This window comes from Ovis aries, chromosome 5 (assembly GCF_016772045.2).
Source record: "Ovis aries strain OAR_USU_Benz2616 breed Rambouillet chromosome 5, ARS-UI_Ramb_v3.0, whole genome shotgun sequence".
Lineage (NCBI taxonomy): Eukaryota > Metazoa > Chordata > Mammalia > Artiodactyla > Bovidae > Ovis > Ovis aries.
In genome coordinates this window covers 90,791,677-90,817,032 of record NC_056058.1, presented here as the reverse complement: position 1 = coordinate 90,817,032, position 25,356 = coordinate 90,791,677, and the positions used below count along the sequence as shown (strand labels likewise).

Genomic DNA, 25,356 nt, shown 5'->3' with positions numbered 1-25,356 from the left:
AGAAGAGCTGACTCATTGGAAAAGACCATGATGCTGGGAAAGATTGAGGGCAGGAGGAGAAAGGGACATCAGAGGACGAGATGGTTGGATGGCATCACCGACTCAATGGACATGGGTTTGAGTAAACTCCAGGAGTTGGTGATGGACAGGGAGGCCTGGTGTGCTGCAGTTCATGGGTTTGCAAAGAGTCGGACACGACTGAGCGACTGAACTGCTTTACAATGTTGTATTAGTTTCTGCTGTACATACGAAGTGAATCTGCTGTGTATATATATATATATATATATATATATGTATATATATATATATATGTATATCCCCTCCCACTTGGACCTCTCTTTCTACTCCCCGACCCCATCCATCTAGACCACCACGGAGCACAGAGCTGAGCTTCCTGCACTATACAGCAGGTTCCCACTAGTGATCTGCTTCTGTTTTACACATGGTTGTATATATATGTCAGTCCCAATCTCCCAGTTCATCCCAACCTCTCCTCCCCTGTGTGTCCACACGTCGAGAAGTCTACTTCATACACAATCAACTTAAAATTTGTATACCTTGGTACATTTTCCCCAAGCTCTGGAATAACCATACAAAAACCTCTTACCAGTATTCTGGGCCATATTGAATCCTCTGTTTTGAAACAAGAATATGAATTTTACTGAAATGATTGTTTATAGCAATATCAATATTATTCAACACTTAAAATCATTACCTTGTTATTTTCTGATTGGGAGGTTAATGCCCGTCGTCTTTTAAATGGTGGTGTACTAAAGTATGAACGAAATGTGTCCTACAAATAACACATGAAAACGAAGTTAGAAATGAGTAGAATCCTCTGAGTGTGTTGTGTGCAACAGTTTATACCTTCAGTTCTGATCACAGACATGTGCTTCTAGCTAAGGGCCATTAATCCATTTACTGCTGCTTGTTGGAACAAAGAGAAATTATTGAAGACTTTTCCATATGTTTAAGTGAATAGCTCTTTAACTGTGGATTGTTCAGCTTCCTTATTTTTCTATGTATATGGCCTCTTTGAAGATTCCTAAAGCCAATTCTCTTTTTACTCAAAAACAGCAACCAAGCTACTGTGGCCACAGTTCTGATTCCTTTGGTCATGACAGCGCCTGCCTCGTTCTTAATATTTCATCCTAACGTACTTCCACACTGAGTGTACTTCTGCAGCAGCAAAATAAGATGTAAAAGCTTAGAGTCAGTTAACCAATGCAGTAGCTTAAGACCCACAGGACTCTTTGTCCTTAGTGTCATAATTTAAAGCTTTGCCAAATAGATAGCTTCTCCATTCTATATTTCACATATGAAAAGAGACCATCCAAAAAAAAAGTCTCCAGGGACTTCCCTGGTGGTCCACTGTTTAAGAGTTTGCCTTGGAATGCAGGGGACAGAAGTTTGACCCCTGTTTCAGGAACTAAGATCCCACTTGTCGCCATGGAACAACTAAGCCTGCACCCCGCAACTACTGAGCCTGAAATGTAATAGCCAACCTGACCCAGCCAAATAAATAAATAAATATTTTCTTTAACAAAGTCTGCAAAAGCTAAATTAAAGTATTACCATACATAGACTGTCAAAGTATTACCATACATAGACTGCATGTGTTTATTTTAGCCTTCATCAAGAAAAATAAAATATGCCTTGTGATTGTACTATGCACATTGAATCAAAATGTCAGAAACTTCTAAATAAATTGTTATTATGGAATAAGGCTGAACTTCAGCCCTGAATTTATATAATTCACTCCTTTGCAGATTTTTTTCATTGAAGAATACATTTCGCTGCCATATATTGCACTGAGTATGAACAGCAGAGTCATTTGAGGTTCATTGAAAACATAGGAGAACATCATGTTTCCTGTCCTTTTGTTAAACTTGGCATATTGATTTTTTTTTGCACAGCTTGCAGCACAGAAATGTGATATACAGCTACAGCAAGACAAGCTAACCACATGTGAATTTGTTAAGTACTGCTGGATTAGCAGAAATTGTCTGACTGTGCAAATAGCAAGATTTGACTTCGCCAGGAACTCTTTATGACTTAATCAATTAAAATAACAAGTTTTGATTTTATTGCCCAGAATAAATCATTAGCAAAAAGTCACATTCTCCCAATCACTCATATGTCTGATGTTTCTGTGTTTCAAGCTCATTAATAAATATGTAGAATTTGAACTGAAAGTTGAAAGTCAAATATAGTGTTAGTAATCATTCATGAATTTTTTTTAAGAACAGAAGTCTAGATTTTATTTAAATTTGCCATTGCTTTTCTTTTTAAATATCTAGTGGTCATGCTTTTGTTCCCTTTAGGCTCAACGGTAGCAAGATTTGGATTTGACTCATGCTTCTTACCGCATTTAAATGTAGAACCTTGTGGAAAGGGAGTCTCTGAGGTGGTGCTGGCGTGCTCTTCTCCTCACCTTATTAAACCTCCTCCTTAAACACGTCCATTATATAGTTCACCTTGCCTGACTTCAAAGAGTAGAGATGGAGAGAGGATGAGCTGAAACTCAGCAGAGTGGGTTACCCATGGCTTCTTAGAAATGCTAATGTGTTATCTATCAGGTTTTAAAAGTTCTCTGAGTTCTCTTGGAAGCAGATAAACCATTATGCGTTTTTTGGAGGGGGGGCGGTTTGGTGTTTTTTGTTTTTTGTTTTTTTTGCAGAACAAAACTGACAGTCTGTCCAAACCTAGGAAATATCATGTGTTAATATATTAATAATATCATGTGTTAATACATGTGACCACATTATCACCTGCCTTTTAAGAATGTACTTTAAGACATCTCAGTCTCTCTAAAGGTAGACTTCTCTTTAACAAGATTTTTTTCCCAAAATTTTTTTTCAAAAAATGTCTCTACCTGCTCTCATTACTTTTGAACAGGTGGACATCTTATGATATGGCATGTCAAATTTATTAGAAGCAAGTCTTTTAAAATTATCTGGTAAAAGCACAAAGCGTTGAGTTGTTCCCCTAGTAAAAAATGGAGGGTGGGGGAAGGGGTCAGAGCAAAGAAGAAAGTGCCACTGGTTTCTGTTAGGTGACACTGTGCCCTGCTGTCTAATTTGATTACACAGAGCCCCTGAAGCCTCAGGCAAAGCTGATTTTAGCTATAATCAGCTTCTTAACCTTTTGAGAACTAACGTAAACACTGCCTAGCAGTGGTTAATGATGTTGCTCTGCTACACGCTACAAAGTGCAAAGGTAGGAGTGTAGAACCACAGTAGCACATGTCGTGACAGAATTTAACAAGATGACTTAAGGGGATTGCAGCAGAAGGCAGTTCTCTATTTGTGATCAATTGTAAACTGATAAAGTGATTTAAGGGTGCTTTTTAAAATTTTTATAGCTATAAGTGCTAAACGTTCATGAACTACTTTTCTTCATTTTGCTGTGCTCACATTTGTACTTTTCACTGAAATCCTCTTTCGATTATACACACATTTTAAGAATATAAGTAGATTCATACACTTTCATTCTTTCATTTTCAGAGTAAACCAAGGTGATTTCAACATCCATACAAGAAGGGTAAAATAAAATCCTCTTGGTTCAGTTTCACAGGTAGTAAAAATTCATTAAGGGAAGAATGGAATTTCTCTACAGTTAGATGGAACATTGTGGTTATATATATATGGGCAAGAACCTCACTTTTTTATTTAAAACAGGAGCTCCTGACGTATCATATAGGAAGTTAATATGTAAGATGATTTTACTGTCTGTAGTTGGTGTAACTCTCTTGTAATGATGTGACTAATGGGGTGGAGAGCCATAAAGATTAACTAATGTACTTATCAAGGCTATCCTCTCAAAGTCATGTTTGCTGGGAAAACTTGTTAGGAAGATCCTCCTAAGTAAGGATTGCAAATGACCAAGAGAATATATGATACCATAAGCTATACCCCATATTGGTAAGCTTCTATACCAGCAACTTTACCTGAAATTTCCTATTCCTAAAAAATTCTAAAGAGTAGAATCTTAATGCTCCCCAGTGGCACGTAACCAGTCACTCTGTTTGGAATTAACTTAAATAGAGAAGGAGGGGAAGATTCAGACTAAAGAGTAACTATAATTTTTTAGTCTAAGGTCAACCCCTCATAAATAGCATGAATAACATCTGCAAGCTTATTATTATGCAATGCAGTATATGTTGTGGTAAAAATGAGCTTAAAAACCGCATGTAAAATGGTAGATTTCAAGACATGGACACTGAAGGCCTTTCACGGCTTCCCAGGCATCAGGGAATGTTCACTGGGCAACATGGCCAGCTCCTCTGGCCAAATTTGGCTCCGTGGTGAGGGAAGGTGACCTCATTAATAAATAAAGTAAATTACCTGACATAAGTGCCACCTAAAAGTTCAGGTGAGTTTTATACCTATATATATTACTATGGAATAAATGAAGCCAGGTCATAGATAACTGGACATTTTTGGCCTCTTGCAGAAATGTTTTAACCAAATTGTATCCTATTTTACAATCAGCTTGTTAAAAGAAATAATTATGTGAAACCCCCCCTTTTAGCTGATACAGATATCTTTTAGGTGAAGTGCTTTTTATTGTATGAAAAGTGAAAGTGAAGTCACTCAATCATGTCCGACTCTTTGCGACCCCATGGACTGTAGCCTACAGGCTCCTCTGTCCATGGGATTCTCCAGGCAAGCATACTGGAGTGGGTTGCCATTTCCTCCTCCAGGGGATCTTCCTGACCCAGGGATCGAAGCCCAGTCTCCCACATTGCAGGCAGATGCTTTACTGTGTAAGCCACGAGGGAAGCCCTGTGTTATAAGAGAATAATACTTGTTCAGTACCCTGGTGTGGATTGAGGGGGTCCTGGTCCCCTTGGCAGCCCTAAGGACTGAAGGGTCACTGTCTCTGCACCCCACAATGGGCCAGGAGGAGGCTGACTTAGAGGCAGTAACCCACTGCATCTTACGAGGCTGTCTCTTAGGAGGACCCATAGGAGAAGTTCATCCCAGAATTCAGTTCTTCCCTGGTTATTTTTTTTTTTCATATGAACAATGAAAATCTTACAGTATGCTGTTGTCATGGTTTCCAGACTTTGTTCCACAAGAGCATTACCTGAGCAGCCAAGGTCTCTTTCCTTTTACAATCCAATTAGAATGTCTAAGGTGGGATCCAGGTAATCCGTAATCACCGATGGTTTCCCATGTTTGGGAACCCCTGAAATATCCAATGTAGTGCCCTCCAAGCTTTAGCTGTTTTGAAAGGTTAGAGCTAATGTGCATCTCACCTGTAGCAACTAAAGAGGACTGATCACACTCATTCAAATAATCGTCCATTTTTTGCTTTTCCTTGACTTCCTCAAATGTTTTTATGTTTTCTTATAATTTTAGATCGTGTTTATTTTCAATAGTATTATTTAAGTAGAATTTATGTACTATTAAATAAATCCATTTTAAATGTACAATTCAATACTTTTTTAGAGCAAATTTATAGTTGTACAATTATCCCCACAATCTCATTTTAAAATATTCCCATCACCCCAGGAAACTTCTTTGTGCTTATTTGCAGTCAGTCTTGCTCCCACCCATAGCCCAGACAACCAGTGATCTGCTAGTTCCATAGATTAGCCTTTTCTGCAGATATCATATGAGTAGAATTATACAGTATATGGTCTCTTCTGTCTGGCTTGCTTTGCTTACAGTGTTTATGAAATTCAGCCATGGGGTAATTTATTCCTTTTTATTGCTAACTGGTATTCCATTGTATGGATATACTATTTCGTCCATCTGTTTGCCAGTTGATGGACATTTGAATTATTTTCACCTTGGAGCTATTATGTACAATACTGCTATGAACATTCACATATGAATCAGTCCAGACATATGTTTTCATTTATCTTGAGTGTAAACTTAGGAGTGAAAGTTGGGAGTGTGGGTCATTTGGTAAGTATAGACTTAGCTTTGTTTTTATCTTTTTTTATTGAAGTATAGTTGATTTACAATGATGTGTTAATTTCTGCTGTACAACAAAGTGACTCAATTATATATATATATATATATATATATACATTCTTTTTTATATTCTTTTCCATTATGGCTTATCACAAGATATTGAATATATCAATAGTTTCCTGTGCTGTATGGTAGGACCTTGTTATTTATCCATTCTGTATGTAATAGTTTATATTTAGCTTTTTAAGGAACTAGAGAACTGTTTTTCAAAGTAGCTATACTATTTTATATTCACAGCAGCAAAGTATGAGAGTTTAGGTTTCTTCACATCCTCACAAATACTTGGTATAGTCAGTCTTTTTGAATATAGCCATCCTGGTAGATGTGTGGGCTTCCAAGGTGGCTCAGTGGTGAAGTATCCACTTGCCAAGCAGGAGACGCAGGTTTGATCCCTGGGTTGGGAAGATCCCTGGAGAAGGAAATGGCAACCCACCCCTGTTTTCTTGCCTGGGAAATCCCATGGACAGAGGAGCTTGGTGGACTATAGTCCATGGGGGTCACAAAGAGTTAGACATGACTTAGCTACTAAATAACAACAATAAAATAGGTATGTGGTATTATCTCAGAGTAGTTTTAATTTGTTGTTGCTGCTGCTGCTGCTGCTGCTAAGTCGCATCAGTCGTGTCTGACTCTGTGCGACCCCATAGACAGCAGCCCACCAGGCTCCCCCGTCCCTGGGATTCTCCAGGCAAGAACACTGGAGTGGGTTGCCATTTCCTTCTCCAATGCATGAAAGTGAAAAGTGAAAGGGAAGTCGCTCAGTCGTGTCCGACTCTTCGCGACCCCATGGACTGTAGCCTACCAGCCTCCTCCACCCAAGGGATTTTCCAGGCAAGAGTACTACTTGATGTTAAATGTGTTCTTATGTTTATTAGCCATATTTTTGTTTTCTTTGGTGAAGTACCTCTTTTTCTTTTCAGTTCAGTTCAGTTCAGTCGCTCAGTTGTGTCCAACTCTGCGACCCCATGGACTGCAGCACACCAGGCCTCCCCTGTCCATCACCAGCTCCTGGAGTTTACTCAAACTCATGTCCATTGAGTCGGTGATGCCATCCAACCATCTCATCCTCTGTTGTCCCCTTCTCTTCCCGCCTTCAATCTTTCCGAGCATCAGGGTCTCTTCCAGGGAGTCAGTTCTTCACATCAGGTGGCCAAAGTATTGGAGTTTCAGCTTCAGCATCAGTCCTTCCAGTGAACATTCAGGACTGATTTCCTTTAGGATGTGCTGGTTGGATCTCCTTGCAGTCCAAGGAACTCTCAAGAGTCTTCTCCAACACCACAGGTCAAAAGCATCAATTCTTCAGTGCTCAGCTTTCTTTATAGTCCAACTCTCACATCCATACATGACTACTAGAAGAACCATAGCCTTGACTAGGTGGACATTTGTTGGCAAAGGGTTGACCTTTGTTGGCAAATTGTTGACCTCTGCTTTTTAATATGCTGTCTAGGTTGGTCATAACTTTTCTTCCAAGGAGCAAGCGTCTTTTAATTTCATGGCTGCAGTCATTATCTGCAGTGATTTTGGAGCCCCCAAAATTAAAATCTGCCACTTTTTCCACTGTTTTCCCATCTATTTGCCATGAAGTGATGGGACCTTTTTCCTAATTTTGAATCTGATATTTGTCTTATTATTCAAGGAGCTTTTTATATATTCTGGCAACAAGTCTCTTATCAGATGTGTGATTTACAAATATTTTATCCTCAGCTGCAGTTTATCTCTTCCTTCTAAATGGTATCTTTTGAAGAGCAGAAGTTTTTATGAGTTCAAAATTTGATGATTTATAATTCTTTTTCTTTTATGGGTTGTGGTTTTGGCATCATATCTAAAAAATCTTTGCCAAACTCAAGGTTACAAAGATTATTTCCTTTTTTGTTGCAGAAGTTTTATAGCTTTAGCTCTAACGTTTAGGTATGATTCATTTTCAGTTGATTTTTGTGTATGGTATATAGTAAGGATCTAAGTTGATTTTTTGACATGTGGACATCTGATTTTCCCACCACCGTTTGCTAAAAAAAACAACCATCTTTTCCCCATTTGAATTGCCTTGGACTTTCTAAAAAATCATCTAACTGAAGACTTACTAATAGATTTTATGTTTTGTTCCATTGATCTTTATATCTGTTTTTCATACCAGTACCATGGTGTTTTGATTACTGTAGCTTTATAGTAAATTTTGAAATTAGGTAGTTTAAGTTCTTTGTTCTTTATTTAGATCATCTGTAATTTCTCTTAGCAGTGTTTTTAGTGTTTTTATGCTTCTTTGTAAAATATACTCTTAATTTTTCATTCTTTTTGATTCTATCATAGACTTCTTTTCTTAGTTTCATTTTCAAATTGTTTGTTCCTAGTATAAAGAATTAAAATTGATTTTTGCATATTGATTTTATATCCTCGGGATTCCCTGGAGGCTCAGACAGTAAAGTGTCTGCCCGTGATGCGGGAGACCCAGGTTCAATGCCTGGGTCAGGAAGATCCCCTGGAGAAGGAAATGGCAACCCACTCCAATACTCTTGCCTAGAAAATTCCATGGATGGAGGAGCCTGGTGGGCTACAGTCCCTGGGATTGCAAAGAATCGTACATGACTGAGCGACTTCACTTCACTTTACATCCTGTGACTTTACTCAAATGTGTTTATTAGTTTATTACCAAATTTTTCTGGTAGAATGTTTATGATTTCCTCCATATAGGACCGAGTCATCTATGAATAAAGACAATATATATCTTCCTTTCCAATACGCATGCCTTTCATTTCTTTTCTTGCCTGCTGCACTGGCTACAATGTTCTGTGTGATACTGAATAGGAGTAATGACAGCAACTCTAGATTCTGATTTTTTTTTCCCTTCAGGGTTATTTTTACTGCTGCAGTTTTTAAACATTCCTATTTTCATTTTAGTCTGGCTTCCTAGAGGTCACCCCTTTGCCTGCATAGTGTAATCGTCAGAGTTTGCACAGTCATCCCAAGACACTAAGGCTCTGGGTGAATCCATGTGTGAGCTGAAGAATGTATTAAAAGTTCTTGTAGTTTTCAAGTCCACCTCAATCTTTTATTTTCTCCTGGACTTTCCTGAGATTTCTGTCTGTTCCAGCGCTTATACTCCCAGACAAGAGAGATGTATGGGGATTCTTCTAGGCACTCAGTGGCCTTCTCACTTCCAGGATCTCCCTATTAAAGATCTGACTAACCCACTGGTCTGCAGATCACCCCAAGTAAGATCCCAACCTCTATTGAGAAGGGTCATGGGCTTTTATGGTCAGTGTCCCACTGCTGCTGCTGCTGCTTAGGTCGCTTCAGTTGTGTCCGACCCTGTGCGACCCCATGGATGGCAGCCCACCAGGCTCCTTCATCCCTGGGATTCTCCAGGCAAGAACACTGGAGTGGGTTGCCATTTCCTTCTCCAGTGCATGAAAGTGAAAAGTGAAAGTGAAGTCGCTTAGTCGTGTCCGACTCGTAGAGACCCCATGGACTGCAGCCTATCAGGCTCCTCTGCCCATGGGGTTTTCCAGGCAAGAGTACTGGAGTGGGGTGCCATTGCCTTCTCCGAGTGTCCCGCTGGGTTTGCTTTATTTGCTTGGTAACACCCTTAGCCATGGGTTTTTCTCCTTCTACTTCTTGTCAAGTCAGCCTTCTCTTTTCATAACCAGTTTCCACCCTGGAAGCTCCACCATGCTGCCGCTGACACAGATTGCCTGTTCTTACCTGTCGTTCAGCAGTGTGTCATGAATAAACACTTCTCAAGTTGTTGTTTGCCTTTGGTTGATTTCTGGAGTGCTGAAATGGTTGCACTTGACAATTTTGTCGACTTTCCTGGTTGTATTTAGGGAGAAGATTTGCCAGTCTCTTAGCTTGCCATCGCTGGAAGTCCTGCCTGAGTTTCTTTTTGTAAGCCGCAAACCCCTTTTGGAACAAGATGAAACATTAACTATATAAATACAGAATCAGATAAAATAGAAAAGCGAGCAAGGGTAAAGGAAATATAAGATGGGAAAATAAATTCCTCATGGAGCAACTATGATTTTTAACTCTGGCAGTAGATTTTCCCAGTGCCTAGAAATGGAGATTTTCTTGATCTTTTAATAGAAATTCACTTCTATCCAAAAAATACAAAAATTTTCATTGTCATCGAGATGTAAAATAAGTGGGAGAAAAAGGTATGTATCTGACCAAAAAAAATAGAACAAGCTGAATCAAAATGCTACCCTGGGATCCTTTAGGTTTCATTTTATTTTGTTTTCTCCCAAAGGTCAGATCCCCAAACTTGTACAACTTTCGACTGTAGGAATACGTTACAAATGTGCGGTGATAAAACCGCCAGATTGAAGGTTTCTTAAGTGCTACTGTCCAAAATCACTAGGCAAGCTTGTAACTAGTCATTCTTGTCAGAATATACACTCTCAGTGTGTGACTTTTATCTGCAGGTGGCAAAGCATATGTTTTAGCACCAAAAAATGTAAGGTGGCGGAGAGAGGATATTTAATGTGTTTTAACCTATTTTTATTTTTAATGTTTTCTCTTATAGCTGCTTAGTTCCGGTCAAAAGCAGGCTGACTAAAACATCTTCAGATCTTAAGAGCTATATTTAGATTAGGAAAAAAAATGGTTCCAAATATAATGGTGTCATTTGTTTTTATTTAACAAATGAATCAAGGTTATTGGACCAGTATCTCTCATATAAGAAAAATACAGTGGTATTGTGTGCCTAAAATCCAGAGAGAGGGTTCTTCTCTCTAGATTTTCCACTAAATTATAATTAACCCTTTAAATACTACAGTCAGTTTTGTTTTCATCCTTATTATAATAATCCATTTTCCTACTGTAGGAAATAACTACCAGGTATAGCTAGCAGTTATATGTAACAAACAAACATCAGTATTTTCTAACTACTGTGTTTCTTACTACAGGAATCAAAGTTATCATTCTATGCATTAATCATAATTAAGACCTTAGCTAAAGGACAGTGGTTACAAATTCAAACCCCGACTAATGGGTGACGTTCAGGAATGCAAGCCCATTGTTGTCAGGTTCTTCTCATTTTCCCAAAGAAGCCAGAAGTCTGCGTAGTTGTTTGAAATCTCTCTAATTTTAAGTGTTGCAACTAATTTAAGTTTTTGAAACTGTTACATAGGTCAAGTAAAATAGCTACCATTCAGATCAGGCCCATAGGCAGCCACTTGACAACTTCTGGAAGGCAAGAATAGTTTGACCCTCTTCTGCGGGTGGCTGCTGCCTGATTTCCTGGCGTGCATCTCTTGCTCAGAAAAGAACGTGTCACGTGCTCCCCAACGTTGTCTTCATTATTTTACTGTAGAATTCTGAGGTAATGTGTTTTAGCAGAAAATGACCGAAACTGGCTTTGAAAAACCTTGATTCTGAGGTTAATAATATTTTGAAGTCCTTCCTTATCAACCAGGCCCTAGTCTAAGTACTTCAAATCTATTAACTCATCTAATTCTGGTTTTGGTTTTGCTTTTAAATTTTTTTTTAATATCAGTCATTTAACTTCTGTAGATTTGTTTCCTCAACTTGAAAAATTATAGGATTATATTTATGTATGACTAAACTAGAAAAGCTGTAAGAACTCTTTCAGCAGGAAAATTCTTTCATCTGGAGAATATGAGGGTTGGATTCAGTGACACAAAAATAAATTGGCAACCAAACTATGGTACCAATTTATTTGAGTTTATAGCACTTCTGTATAATTGAGTAAAATATACATAGTCTTCAGAGCAGTCACATTCCTCTACAAGTATCATGCTAGAGTATTTTAGTTGAGAAAGAAATTTAATATCCATTCACCATGAGGTTGTGAAGACCTGTGCCCTAACTTGAAGGAGATTATCATCTCATTGAAGCAATGTGTCTTGCAACTAAAATTTAAATTAAAACAGAAAAACCTGGGTGAGAGGGGAGACTGCAGAAGGGTAGATAGATACATGTATATGTGTGACTGAGTGCCTTCACTGTTCAGCTGAAGCTATCACAACATTGTTAATTTACCCCAATACAAAATAAAAAGTTTTAAAATAAATGAAGCAGAAAACAAGTACCCAGATGAGGGTTATATGCATCAAGGCTTTATTCCCAGGTTAACAGAATGGATGTATGGATATGTGTGTCATGTCTATGGAAAATGTGACTTGGAAAGGGGAAAGATTTGAATTGAAAGGTGCAGAGGACCATTTAACATGGAAAAATACCTCTAAGTCAGAAATCAGAATGTTATCATACCAAAAAAAAAAAAACAAAAACCAGAAGGCACATTGCCTTCAGAGTGCATGTAGAATAGTGACAAGTTTTACAGAAAAGTCAAGATAATTATAATGTACTTTCTAACTTACTTTTATGAGGGTGACTGACTATAAAGTATGTATTCCAATGCAACTCTTATGACATGGACAGAAAACAAATATTTGCAGTAGTAAAGTTGGTAAAAAAAAAAAAAACATTTTGTTTGCAGTTAACCCTCAAATGGTTCAGGGGGCAAAAAGTATGTGCTAGCAAAGAAGCGCATATGACAAAGTGTTAATAGTTATTGAATCTAGGAGAAAAGTATATGTATAATCATTGTGCTGTTACAACTCTTAAAGTTGAAATCTTTTTATAATAAATACTGGGAAGGAAGTAAAAGAGTAGAAAAAGAAAAAGTCCTCCAAATAACTTATAGATCAAAGAATAAATCTAGAAAATATTGAGAATTGAGCCGTAATGAAGCCATAAAAGTTTTTGGTATAGCTTGATTTCTAAACAAAAAAATGTATACCCTTAAATTATATTTTAAAAAAGAATAAATGCTAAAAATTAATGAATTTTTAAATTAAAAAAGTAAATATAAAATTTTTAAAAATGTAAAAATTAAGTTGAATATAGTGACCATGGTGTAGGTATGTAATTAGGTGCTTAACGAATATTTGGTAAGTTTACTCCATTTCAGATTTCCCAAATTTTACCAAGTGGATCTTGCCTTGTATCCTGTAGACAGGAAAAAAAAAAAAAAAAACCTCACTGCTTTTGCACATACAAGAAGGGTAAATATAAAGCAATAAATCCTTTATCTTTTGACAGTTAAATCCCTACTTTTGGTAAGATTTGTTCATTTATCCAAAGCAGAGTTTCTTAGCTTCCAGTGAATTTTGGGTAAAGTAAATTTGTCCCCCTCTTTGTCTTTGTCATGTTTTACGAGAATTATAAATATATACCTATGATAATATTCTCAACTATCCAGGTGACTGAATTATTTCCCACTTCAGTAAGGCTCAGCCTAATCAAACAGAAATTTTATGAGTTTTAAAAAAACCTGTGATAATATGCAATTTTTAATTTCATTAGGAATTTGTTTCACTAATATCTTTATCCACCAGAATTATAACAAAGTAAAAAAGAATTTTGACTACATTTTAAAAATTGAAGTAAAACATAACATTTTTTATTTTCACTATTATAACCAATTTAAAGTGTACATTTCAATGACTTATAACACCTTCACAATTTTGTGCAACATCACTACTATCAAATTCCAGAATATTTTCATCACTCCAAAATAAGGAAACTTCCACCCATTAAACAGTTACTACCCATTCACTCTTCCTCCAAGCCCCTGGCAGCCACTAATCTTCTTTGTGTCTTTATGAATTTGCCTATTCCTGACATTTCGTATAAATAGAATTATACAATATGTGGCTTCTTGTGTCTGGCTTATTTCATTTAGCTACGTGTTTTCAAGGTTCATGTTGTAGCATGTATCAGTTCTTCATTCTTTTCTATTGCTGAATAATTTTCTGTTGTATGACTATACACTACATTTTATTTATCCTATTAGTCAGTTAATGGACACTTAAGTGGTTTTTTTTTTTCACTTTTTAACTGTTATAAATAGCGCTGATATGAACATTTATGTACATGTTTTTCTTTGAATGCCTTATTCACTTTTCTTGGTTATAAACCTAGGAGTCAGACTGCTGATTCACATAACTTCTTGTTCAGTTGCTAAATCATGTCAGACTCTTTGCACCCCGTGGACTGCAACATTCCGGGCTTCCCTGTCCTTCACTATCTCCCAGAGTTTGCTCAAACTCATGTCCATAGAGTCAGTATTGCTATCTAACCATCTCATTCTTTGTCACCCCCTTCTCCTGCCCTGAATCTTTCCCAGAATCAAGGTGTTTTCCAGTGAGTCAGCTCTTTGCATCAGGCTGCCAAAGCATTAGAGCTTCAGCATCAGTCTTTCCAGTGAATATTCAGGGTGGATTTCCTTTAGGATTGACTGGTTTGATCTCCTTGATGTCCAAGGGACTCTCGAGAATCTTCTCCAGCATCACAATTAGAAACTATCAATCTTTTGACACTCAGTTTTCTTTATAGTCCAACTCTCACATCTGTACACTGTAGCTTTGACTATACGGACCTTTGTCAACAAAGTGATGTCTTTGCTTTTTATCACACTGTCTAGGTTTGTCATAGCTTTTCTTTCAAGGAGCAAACATCTTTTAATTTTGTGGCTACAGTCACTGTCCGCAGTGATTTTGGAGCCCAAGAAGATAAAATCTGCCACCATTTCCACTTTTTCCCCATAAGGTTTTAAGGCCAGATTGTTGACTCTCTCTCAACTGCAGAGTCTTATGTCTCTGAGCTCAAGTCTCTCTGTTGTCATTACTAAGCATTTCTTTGCCAGCTTTGTTGAGTTTTCACTGAATAGCTTTTATTCTGTGCTCTCTGACCAGTGGTTGCTTAATTGAAGAATATGTGGATGGGGGGTTGCTAGAGTAAGAAGCCTTTGAAATACTGTTTTTCCAATTTTTATCTTCAGTTAAAGAGGACAAATGCTTTACCCTACAATTTAGAAGCATGATATCTGGAAGTTTCAGACCCTAATCTGATGTGCCTTAAAATAGTCATAAATTAGGGTGATGTCTTCCAAGTGCTCACTGACTGTTTTAAATTTTCTAGTGTGTCCCTGAAAAAAGATCAACAAATCTCCATTAGAATCCATGCCAAAATATTTCTCAACAACTGCTAGCCCTCTATATTTAAAATGTTTGCATTATTTAAATTTCTGAGAAGTTTGAGAATTTCTTAAAAAATTAAAATATTGGACCTTTTAAAATACTAAATGGTTTATATATATGCTTTGAGGTTTTGGCCTATGGTTAACTTCCCCCATGGAGCTGAAATATTTTGTACTTGGAGTTAAGCCAAATCTTCTGACTTGCATGCATTCAACTTATGGTGCATGCATCCAAGTCCTGGCATTTGAATGGTCTTTTTCCTTCATCTGAATACTTTCTAACTTGAAGAAAAAAATAACACTTTCCATTTAAAACTTGCCTCTCTCCTCTCTTTCCCTTCTTCACCCATGAGCAAATATCTCCATACTACATACCTGCAATGCTCTGAGAAGAGAGAACATCTTGATATTTTCCAACTCAGAGAGATTAATTTGAATACCCTCAGGTTGGGATATCCATGGCAGAGCTCCAGGGAGTTCCAAAAACCCTTTAAATTCTGTGTTGAATCGAAATTATAGGGAGAGAATGATAGCCTTTTATCATATTCTCAAAGTGGCATGTGGTCCCCCCAAAAGTGAAGATCTGGTGGTTTTCACGGTGATTCGGAGAGCAAAAGGGATGCACTTGCTGTGGTGCAGGGATGGTGTGTGACGGAGTCATGAGCGTGTTTCACTCAGGCTTTCAACAGCAGTGTCGTAGTAATACCAACGCTTATTTTTGAGGATTAGATCAAGAGTTGATGCTTATGAAGCTGAAGGTAGTTTCTAGGAATGGATTAAGGAGGGTCGGGATGTTAGGGCACTGACCACTTACAAAGGTGGAGTAGCAGAGGTAACAGCAAGTGGGAGAGAGTGCTCGAAATGTAGTGTCACCTTCTGCCTGGAGGCCCCTGGTCCTGGTATAGAGTATCTTCTCCAGCCATCAGAGTCTTTCTTTTGCCTGGTCAATTGTATCATTTATATCTTCAAAGCAGTCCCGCCGTGCATCAGCCTCATGGCTTCCCAGGAAGCCAACCACCTGTGGTCTCACACAAATATCTAAACTAAAACTTTTTCAGTTTTCGTTTCTGCTCTTCAGTCTTTATAAGGAAATTCTAATTCTGTGAGCTTACTCACAGAAGTAAGAGTCTTAAGGAATTAAAAAAAAGTACTAAAAAGCAGGAAGCTTTGTTAGCCTTTTTTATTTTTTTACTGATGTGAGAGAAGAAGGGAACCAAATCTGATGGCACAGGTGCCGTGAGCCGTTCCCTCTGTGTGTATCGTCCTGTTTACTCCTCATGGTCTCGTGGTTCATCTTTGCAGTGAGTGTTATGAGCTTTTTTACAGAAGAACAAACCAAGGTTCGCGGGATGTTAACCCAGATCTTGTGGCTCTAAACCTCTGCATCCCCTGGACCTACCAGAGAGCAGCAGCAGCAGGCAGTTCTCGAAGGTGTTTGGTGGCAGTGACCTGGTGGAAGAGGGCCAGTGGGACTTGTTTTTGAACTGCATTGTTTTATATTTGCAAATATAGTGTGTATGTGTTTACGGTAACTTGTTGTTGCTTACTAGCTTCAGTCGAGTTTAGCTCTTTGTGACCCTATGGACTGTAGCCTGGGCTCCTCTGTCCATGGGATTTCCCAGACAAGAATACTGGAGTGGGTTGCCATTCTTTTCTCGAGGGGATCTGCCCAACCCAGGAATCGAATCCAGGTCTCCTGCATGGCAGGTAGATTCTTTACAGTCTGAACTGCCGCAACCCTAGGGTAGAGTAATTTGGGAGAAAGCTAACAGACTTCCTGAAGAAGCTGAAGTCCCTTGCACACTTGCAAGTTACTTATTGGTGCTTCCCCTGAAGGATTATGAGAGAGTGATTAGAGTAGAAATGAAATAGGCAGCTTATGGGTAAGTTTTGATTTCCATTATTTTGCTTAAACTATTGATGTTTTTCTTTATTCCAATGAAGTGTCACCAAAAAAAATATAGAGAACGTATTACAATTTCAACATAGAAGATAGAGCAAACAAATAGAGAAAAAATACAGGGAAGAATAAATAATTGAATAGTGAAGTCGTTAAAATTAATTTGAAAATATTCTTGCACTCTGACAGAACTCTACAGTACAGTACAATTGCTCATTCCTTTGTGCACACTCAGTCGGCCTGACTCTTTTATGACCCCATGGACTGTAGTCCACCAGGCTCTTTTGTCGATGGGATTCTCCAGGCAAGAATACTGGAGTGGGTTGCCATTTCCTTCTCCAGGGGATCTTCCCGACCCAGAGATCAAACTGGCATCTCTTTGCGTCTCCCGCGTTGGCAGGCAGATTCTTTACCACTGTACAATTGATAGGAGTCCGAATCCCCTCTGATTCTTATATCCAGAAATCCAGAGCAGTAAAAGGAACATATTAAGAATGAAACTTCAGAGCAGCATGAGAGTCGAGAGAACCAAGTCCTTTCCCCATTTCAACTCTACCCAACGCAACTCTGTTCCATTTGCATTTCTGGTGCCTGCCTGCCTTCATTCAGAAAACATTCCCTGAGTCCTCCTTTATGTCAGACACTTATTACGGATGCTAGGGATTTGGCAGTGAGAAGAATAAACAAAATTCCTGTTGCATAGAGCTTCAATTTCAAAAGAGAAAATAGATAATAAATAGACAAATTTTATATATATATAACATATAAATAATAAATAGACAAATTATATATATATATATATATATATATATATAGGTTAAAGCAATGGGAGAGTGCCTTGTAAGAGTTCAGTTCAGTTCAGTTCAGTCACTCAGTCGTGTCTGACTCTTTGCGACCCCATGAATCACAGCACGCCAGGCCTCCCTGTCTATCGCCAACTCCCAGAGTTCACCCAAACTCATGTGCATCGAGTCGGTGATGCCATCCAGCCATCTCATCCTCTGTCATCCCCTTCTCCTCCTGCCCCCAGTCCCTCCCAGCATCAGAGTCTTTCCCAATGAGTCAACTCTTCACATGAGGTGGCCAAAGTATTGGAGTTTCAGCTCAGCACCAGTCCTTCCAGTGAACACCCAGGACTGATCTCCTTTAGGATGGACTGGTTGGATCTCCTTGCAGTCCAGTGGACTCTCAAGAGTCTTCTCCAACACCACAGTTCAAAAACATCAATTCTTCAGTGCTCAGCTTTCTTCACAGTCCAACTCTCACATCCATACATGACCACTGGAAGAAACCATAGCCTTGACTAGACCTTTGTTGGCAAAGTAGTATCTCTGCTTTTTAATATACTATCTAGGTTGGTCATAACATTCCTTCCAAGGAGTAAACGTCTTTTAATTTCATGGCTGCAGTCACCATCTGCAGTGATTTTGGAGCCCCCAAAAATAAAGTCTGACACTGTTTCCACTGTTTCCCCATCTAGTTGCCATGAAGTGATGGGACCAGATGTCATGATCTTCGTTTTCTGAATGTTGAGATTTAAGCCAACTTTTTCACTCTCCTCTTTCACTTTCATCGAGAGGCTTTTTAGTTCCTCTTCACTTTCTGCCATAAGGGTGGTGTCATCTGCATATCTGAGGTTGTTGATATTTCTATCGGCAGTCTTGATTCCAGCTTGTGCTTCTTCTAGCCAGTAGTATGTTTTAAATAAGGTGATCAGCAAAGACCTTGGACAAGCTCCTTGGATTGTATTATCACTGGGGGCCTCAGCCCAGCCTCTTCATACATAAAATGGGAGCATTTTTGGATGATCACTAACAGCTTCAAAATTCTGTGCTTTCTTTAGGAGACGTATCTTTGGGTCACATAATCTTTTGTATGTGTAAGTCATGGTCTTTATTGTCCATTGATCTCAAAATGTACTGAGAATGTTCATTGATTTCCAAGGTTAATTCCATTCTACATTCAAGGAATTTTAACTAAGAGTTAAATGCCTTCCCAAAGATTTCCTAATGGTTAAAGAAGGATTAGAGCTCTCGATTTCTGCCATTTCAGTCTGAAAATTCTGCCTCACTGTGTGATATAGTAATAAGTGGAATTGAAACATCAGAGCAGTTCAAAGTACATGTAAGATGTGTAGGCTATGATAGACTAAAATATTTACAAATAAGGAATTGGATAAGTATATCCCACTGCCATCATTTATAGCAGGCATGAAGCCATGTGACATGCTTTAAACCAGTAAAATAGCAAGCCCCCTCCAAGAAAATCTATAATTTTAATCAAAAGTTTGTTTCAGTCATTGAAATTCTGTTATTACTGCTTACAAACATTAAAGTCAATCAAAATATCAGTAGCTTTGCAAGATCAATATTTTTAATATGTTTGCATTGAAGTACTGCAGATTTTTGGCTAATGGATCGCACCCATATTGATTTCCATGGGAAATGTTAGTCTGATACTGAAATAATTAAAAAAACACACACAGGGATTATTGGTTTGGAATTTTGAAGGAGATAGAAGTATAAAAATTGGTTATTGACCAAATTGCTTGGGGTGAGTGAACCTTGGGCACTTGCAATAAACTTGTAGCACTCAGTCATTACTGAATACTACCTTAGTCCCTTAAACTGAAAATCAATCAATAACCTATTATAACAATGCAAATTGTGGTGAAATAACATACTAGACATGTAAGAGTCACGTTTTATCAAGAGAGACGCATAAGCGTGCATATAAGCATGTTGAAAATGTCTGCTGAAACATAGTGACTGATTTTGACTGACTCCTGCTGAAGATGGTTTGAGCAGCATTTTTTGAAGAGGGAAACTTCTACAATACAACAGTAAGAGGAAGCATACAATTATTCTATGAACAATCATGAAAGTGCAAACACTACAGCATGTCAAATGACAGATTCTGTTATTTGGATTCAGAGCAAGATTACAATTGTTACTCTGTTCTCCAAGCATTGGAGTAATGTATGCAAGCGTTAGATTGGATCCAAACACATTCCCCACAATACGAATCTAATGCACGTTACATGTCTCTTGCTTTGTGGCCTTTCATTAGGAGAGCTGTGTTTTCCTCTAGAAACTTTACTCTGTTTTCATTTGGTTACCATTATAAATTTATGAACTCTTTATCTCTCAAAGGCAATCTAGTGTTCTAGAGAGACAAAATATGTTTTTTTTAATGCACAGTGTAAGTTCAGACCAGTATAATAGTACTTAGAATAGTACTTAGTACAAGTTATACATTTTGGGGGTATATTTCTATTTACTTTATGTTTTTAGTTGTGTTATTTGCATATTATGGAAACATGTATTTGCTTTGAAAGGAAAAGTCACTCAGTCGTGTCTGACTCTTTGTGACCCCATGGACTGTAGGGAATTCTCCAGGCCAGAATACAGGAGTGGGGTAGCATTTCCCTTCTCCAGGGGATCTTCCTAATCCAGGGATCAAACCCAGATCTCCCACATTGCAGGCAGATTCTTTACTAGCTGAGCTACTAGGGAAGCCAAAGAATACTGGAGTGAATAGCCTATTCCTTCTCCAGGGAATCTTCCTGACGCAGGAATCAAAGCGGAGTCTCCTGCATCGCAGGTAGATTCTTTACCAGCTGAGCCACCAGGGATGGAATTCCGTGAAAGGAACATGGAATTAAAAGATAAAACTAAAAATCAGTCATCATAACTGTTGAATTTTGTTACCATCTCTATAAGCCTGATCAATATTTTTCTTTGATAATAAATTGAATTCAGTTAATAAAGTGAAAAGTGATCATGACTCCTCTGCATGAGATGGAAACACTCATAAAATAGCATTGTTAGTCTATTCCAATTCAATGTTAATCTTTAATCAGTATTTTTGCCAAATTTCTTTTATCCTATTCTGACTTTTTATGTTTTATCATTATTACTAACATTACTCTCAAATTCAGTTGATGCAATCTTCTTTATTCCTACTCTTTTTGAAATTTACACCTAATATGACTTTTCTCAAACCTTCTGTGTCTCCTCCATCAGTTAAGCTGTTTGGATATTCCATTTTGATGGATCCAGCCTTCAGAATGACTTATGAGACAGGAAACTTCACTGTTGTCTAGCGTTGTGTACTTGAAAATGAAACTCTCTCAGTTGTGTCCAACTCTTTGTGACCCCATGGACTATACAGTACTATATTCTCCAGGCCAGAACACTGGAGTGGGAAGCCTTTCCCTTCTCCAGGGGATCTCTCCAATCCAGGGATCAAACCCAGGTTTCCCACATTGCAGACCGATTCTTCACCAGCTGAGCCACAAGGGGAGCCCAAAAATACTGAAGTGGGTAGCCTATCCCTTCTCCAGCAGATCTTCCTGACCCAGGAATCGAACCAGGGCCTCCTGCATTGCAGGCAGATTCTTTACCAACTGAGCTACCAGGGAAGCATTGTGCATACCTGAAAATAACTGAGTTGAACAACAACAATGTTTGCATGTGAGCTGTATAAATATTCATACTGCTGCTGCTGCTGCTAAGTCACTTCAGTCATGTCCGACTCTGTGCGACCCCATAGATGGCAGCCTACCAGGCTCCCCCGTCCCTGGGATTCTCCAGGAAGAACACTGGAGTGAGTTGCTATTTCCTTCTCCAACATGTGAAAGTGAAAAGTGAAAGTGAAGTCGCTCAGTCGTGTCCGACCCTCAGCGACCCCATGGACTGCAGCCTACCAGTCTCCTCCGTCCATGGGATTTTCCAGGCAAGAGTACTGGAGTGGGGTGCCATTGCCTTCTCTGAAATATTCATACAGTTTTTACTAAATCACTCAACGACTTTCTGCTATAGATATTATTAGAAAAATATCCATGGTCTTAAAAATGATAGGATTCTAATTCCCTTACCTGCCATTTCCACATTTTCATATACAACAGCTCTTCCTGTGGTTTATGTCTAAGAACCCCAACTGGAATTTGTGTCACTTACCATTGTCAGAGAATGTTATTTCTTCAACAGATAGAATTTGTGCAATCCCAAGTTAGAATTTCCAGTTGTCTAGCTAGTCAAGGAGCGGCGCGTGATGGAAATGGGAAATCGTCAGCTCTTAGAATCCCAGCCAAACGAATAAGCAGTTCTGCAAGTCCACAGCCCACCCCACACCCACATGTGCCTTTGCTCTGCACTCACGGATGCTTTATCCAGGTCAGCAGTGCAGTTTCTACTCACGATGGTTATCTGAGTCTGACAAATCTGGTAGCCTGGAAGAAGTCGCATAATCTGTGATTTGGTCCAGAGCATCCCTGATGTTCTTACCAACTCTAAGCAAGATCCAAGCCAACTTATATCTGTGAAGTTAGTGTCTGAGAGCAGGACTGAGGCTCTCAAGGACAGATTTTTTTAAATGAATTTATGGACCTAGGACATTGAACAAAATCTGTTGCACTCAGGAGCACTCAAAAGAGGTGGTTCTGTATTTATTGAGAACTGTCAGAATACAGGGGAGAGAGGATTCCAAGACTTGCTCATGGTACAGACTTTTAATGTTATTGGCCCCGTGAATACCAGTGTCACAAACTCATACCACAGTCTGAGCAAAATTATTTGATTTTAATTCTTAGACAAAACCAACTCTCTGCACTCTAGATCATGCCAATAAAAACTCGTTCTAGAATCAAACTGTTCAGACAGTCCATACCAAGCCTCCCATATAAACAGCTAGAACACACTCAAAGATCTTTGTTCGTTAACAAATTATTACACAGGCATGCTGCCGAGATTGTGTGTAAGACAGTAGTTAAGATGCAGACTCTGGAGCCATACTGCTTGAGTACTTAGCCTGTCTCTGCCATTTTCTGTCCCTAATCCTGTGGGAAGTGGAAAGGAGCTGTATGTGAGACACTTATTAAAAATATGAAGGCTCTGTGTGGCGCATGAGGGAGATTTTCATTCAGCTCACTGTGCGTAGGAGTTTTTAGCCACCTAAACAATGATGGTGTCATAAGTAAGGCTGTGTTAATATGAAGCAAAGTTTTAAATAAAAGATTTTAAAAGGATAAGTGGTTACTTGGATGGCTGAGGGAGACCAATGCATATACCAAAACAAGGAAATTCTCAAGTGCTCATCAAGGCAAGAAATATGCACAAAGTATCAAAAGCCAAAGGGAAAAGCAAACAGATTAGAGAAGCAGTAATTCGGACAGATGAGATGGAGCCATCTCATGGTATAAGATTCAAAGAGAGAATAAGTATAAAGATGAAGAAGAAATAAATAAATGTGAAAATAGATAGGTTATCCTTTTTCTCAATGTGACAGGAAGAGCTAACCAAACTTGCTTTTTAAATGAGAAAAAGGAACATGAGAAGTGAGTTATCTGCATGATAGGTGCATACTAGTATTTTTTATTCATTTTTCCCCCCACAAAAAAAATCTCTCCTTTCTCTCACCACTGCATTCCTCATATTAGTCACTCTATGACCAGTAGTAAATTTAAATGATATCTACAATGAGTAACATATCTACAAATCATAACATCCCCACACATGCAACAGTAATTATTGAGCATTTACTATGTGCAGAATATTCTACTTTTCATAAAATAAAGTAGGAAAGAGATAAAAATTTATAAATTGAGTAATTCAAGGAGAAAGGAATAAAGACCACAAGGCAAATATTGATTTAGGTCATAGAGAAATATGGAAGAAGGTGTAATTCTATCTGATTATAAGAGCCAACAAGATATTTGGGGATTGAGGAAGGGAGGTCCATTAAACTGAACCTGGAAAGATAGATAGGATTTGGAGATTCGTAAAAGGGAAAAAAGAATATTTGAGCTAAGATTATCAGCAAGAGCTAGAAAGTAGAGAGTATGTTATATGAGCATTGAAAGTAGCAAGGAGGGAGTCTGGTAGATGGATCATGAATGTGAGCGGGGAATACAGGAAATAAAGTTATAAATTAGTTGGGAATGAGATGACAGAGCATATTAAATGATAGACTAAGGGGGGTTGCATTCTTTTCTTCAAACTTTTAGGAAGCAAAGGTGTCTTAAGTTTAATTAAAGAAGTGAACTACCAGAGCTATACTTCAGAAAGATTGCTCTAGCAGCTACAAGTAAAATATATTGAGAAGGAAAGTCCGCAAGTAGGGAAAGTGCAGTTTAAAGGTCATTATGATGGTCCCTGCAAAAGGTCTAAACGCCAATGATGAGAGTGAAAATGAAGAGAGGGAAAGGGATCCAAGTACAGGACTAGAATCCATGTGACTGGGCCGTGAGAGTCATCCTGAGTTTTTTCTTCAAACGGGTCAATCAGCTATTCAGGGAAATCACTGAACAAAGAGGAGACAAGGAAGTTTTCGTAGAGGTTCAGGAAAGATTTCATATAGGAATGGCTGCAAGTCAAGATATGCAGCGGTAGACTAAGGACAGCTTTGAGACACTGGGTGTTTGAGAGGTAGAGAAGAAAGCATGGAAATTAAGACTTGAAGTGAAACTTCTTGCATTCAAACTTTATATGTTTTGTCTCAGGATTCAGATAATCTTGCCCTCTTCTAAGATGACCAAGCCTTTAGGACTGATTCTGTAAAGGCAGTTATCCCAGAGCTGTAGCACAGAAGGGGTGACATAGGTTGAGAGATGGTTCAGTGAGGGTAACCCAGTTTTGATGGGGGGGAGGGGTGTATGGGATAGATACCAGACTGGGTCTTGACAGTTTCTTCTGATTGGGTACCGCAGTGACTCCATTCCAGCTATGTCCATTTATTAATAAGTGCTGCCTGTTGCAGTCAGTACATCACTACAAAATCAGAAGTACATTCTGATATGTCCACACTTTTGACTCCATGTACCATTCCAATTTGTCTTTCTTAGGAAGTTGCTATGCTAAGTCGCTTCAGTCGTGTCCGACTCTGTGCGACCCCATAGGCGGCAGCCCACCAGGCTCCCCCGTCCCTGGGATTCTCCAGGCAAAAACACTGGGGTGGGTTGCCATTTCCTTCTCCAACACGTGAAAGTGAAAAGTGAAAGTGAAGTCACTCAGTCGTGTCTGACCCTCAGTGACCTCATGGACTGGGCCTACCAGGGTCCTCTGTCCATGGGATTTTTCCAGGCAAGAGTACTGGAGTGGGGTGCCATTGCCTTCTCCTCTTAGGAGGTTAAGTATAATTTAGTCCGCTTGTTGTTTCCACAGTAGTTTTGTGTCTTTTTCCACTCAAGAAGTAAACACATCGAAGGTAGGCAAGCTTTTGAATAGCCTTCTCAAACATTTTTATGATGATTTGGAAATTTAGAGAAAAAAAAACATAAGGTCAGGAAAAAAGTAAAGCTGCTCCATTGGTTTTGGGGAGGCATTGTTCTTTAATAGCCCAAATCACTTCCAAGTAATGCTTATAATGTCTTCAAAACATTGTGCAAAGCTCGGGTTTGTATCGGTTTTAGTGTTCTGGTGATCTGTTTCTGTGTAATAAATCATCTGAAAATCTTTGGCCTAAAACAA

At 38.6% G+C, this 25,356-nt stretch overlaps 1 protein-coding gene across 19 annotated transcripts in view; it reads left to right on the top strand.

Moving 5' to 3' along the window:
* The window catches only part of ARB2A (ARB2 cotranscriptional regulator A), a 407,046-nt gene that overhangs the window by 316,975 nt on the left and 64,715 nt on the right, over window positions 1–25,356 (top strand). For 2 of the 19 annotated variants that reach the window (XM_015096197.4, XM_027970516.3), the window contains one exon: window positions 1,917–23,482. The exons of 16 other annotated variants lie outside the window; for them this stretch is intronic. In XM_015096197.4, coding sequence (XP_014951683.1) covers window positions 1,917–1,936 — 20 coding nt within the window. In that variant the 3' untranslated portion in view covers window positions 1,937–23,482. Of the gene's footprint in view, window positions 1–1,916; window positions 23,483–25,356 lie in introns of those variants that run through there. One more of the 19 variants, XM_060415998.1, reaches the window with a different exon arrangement.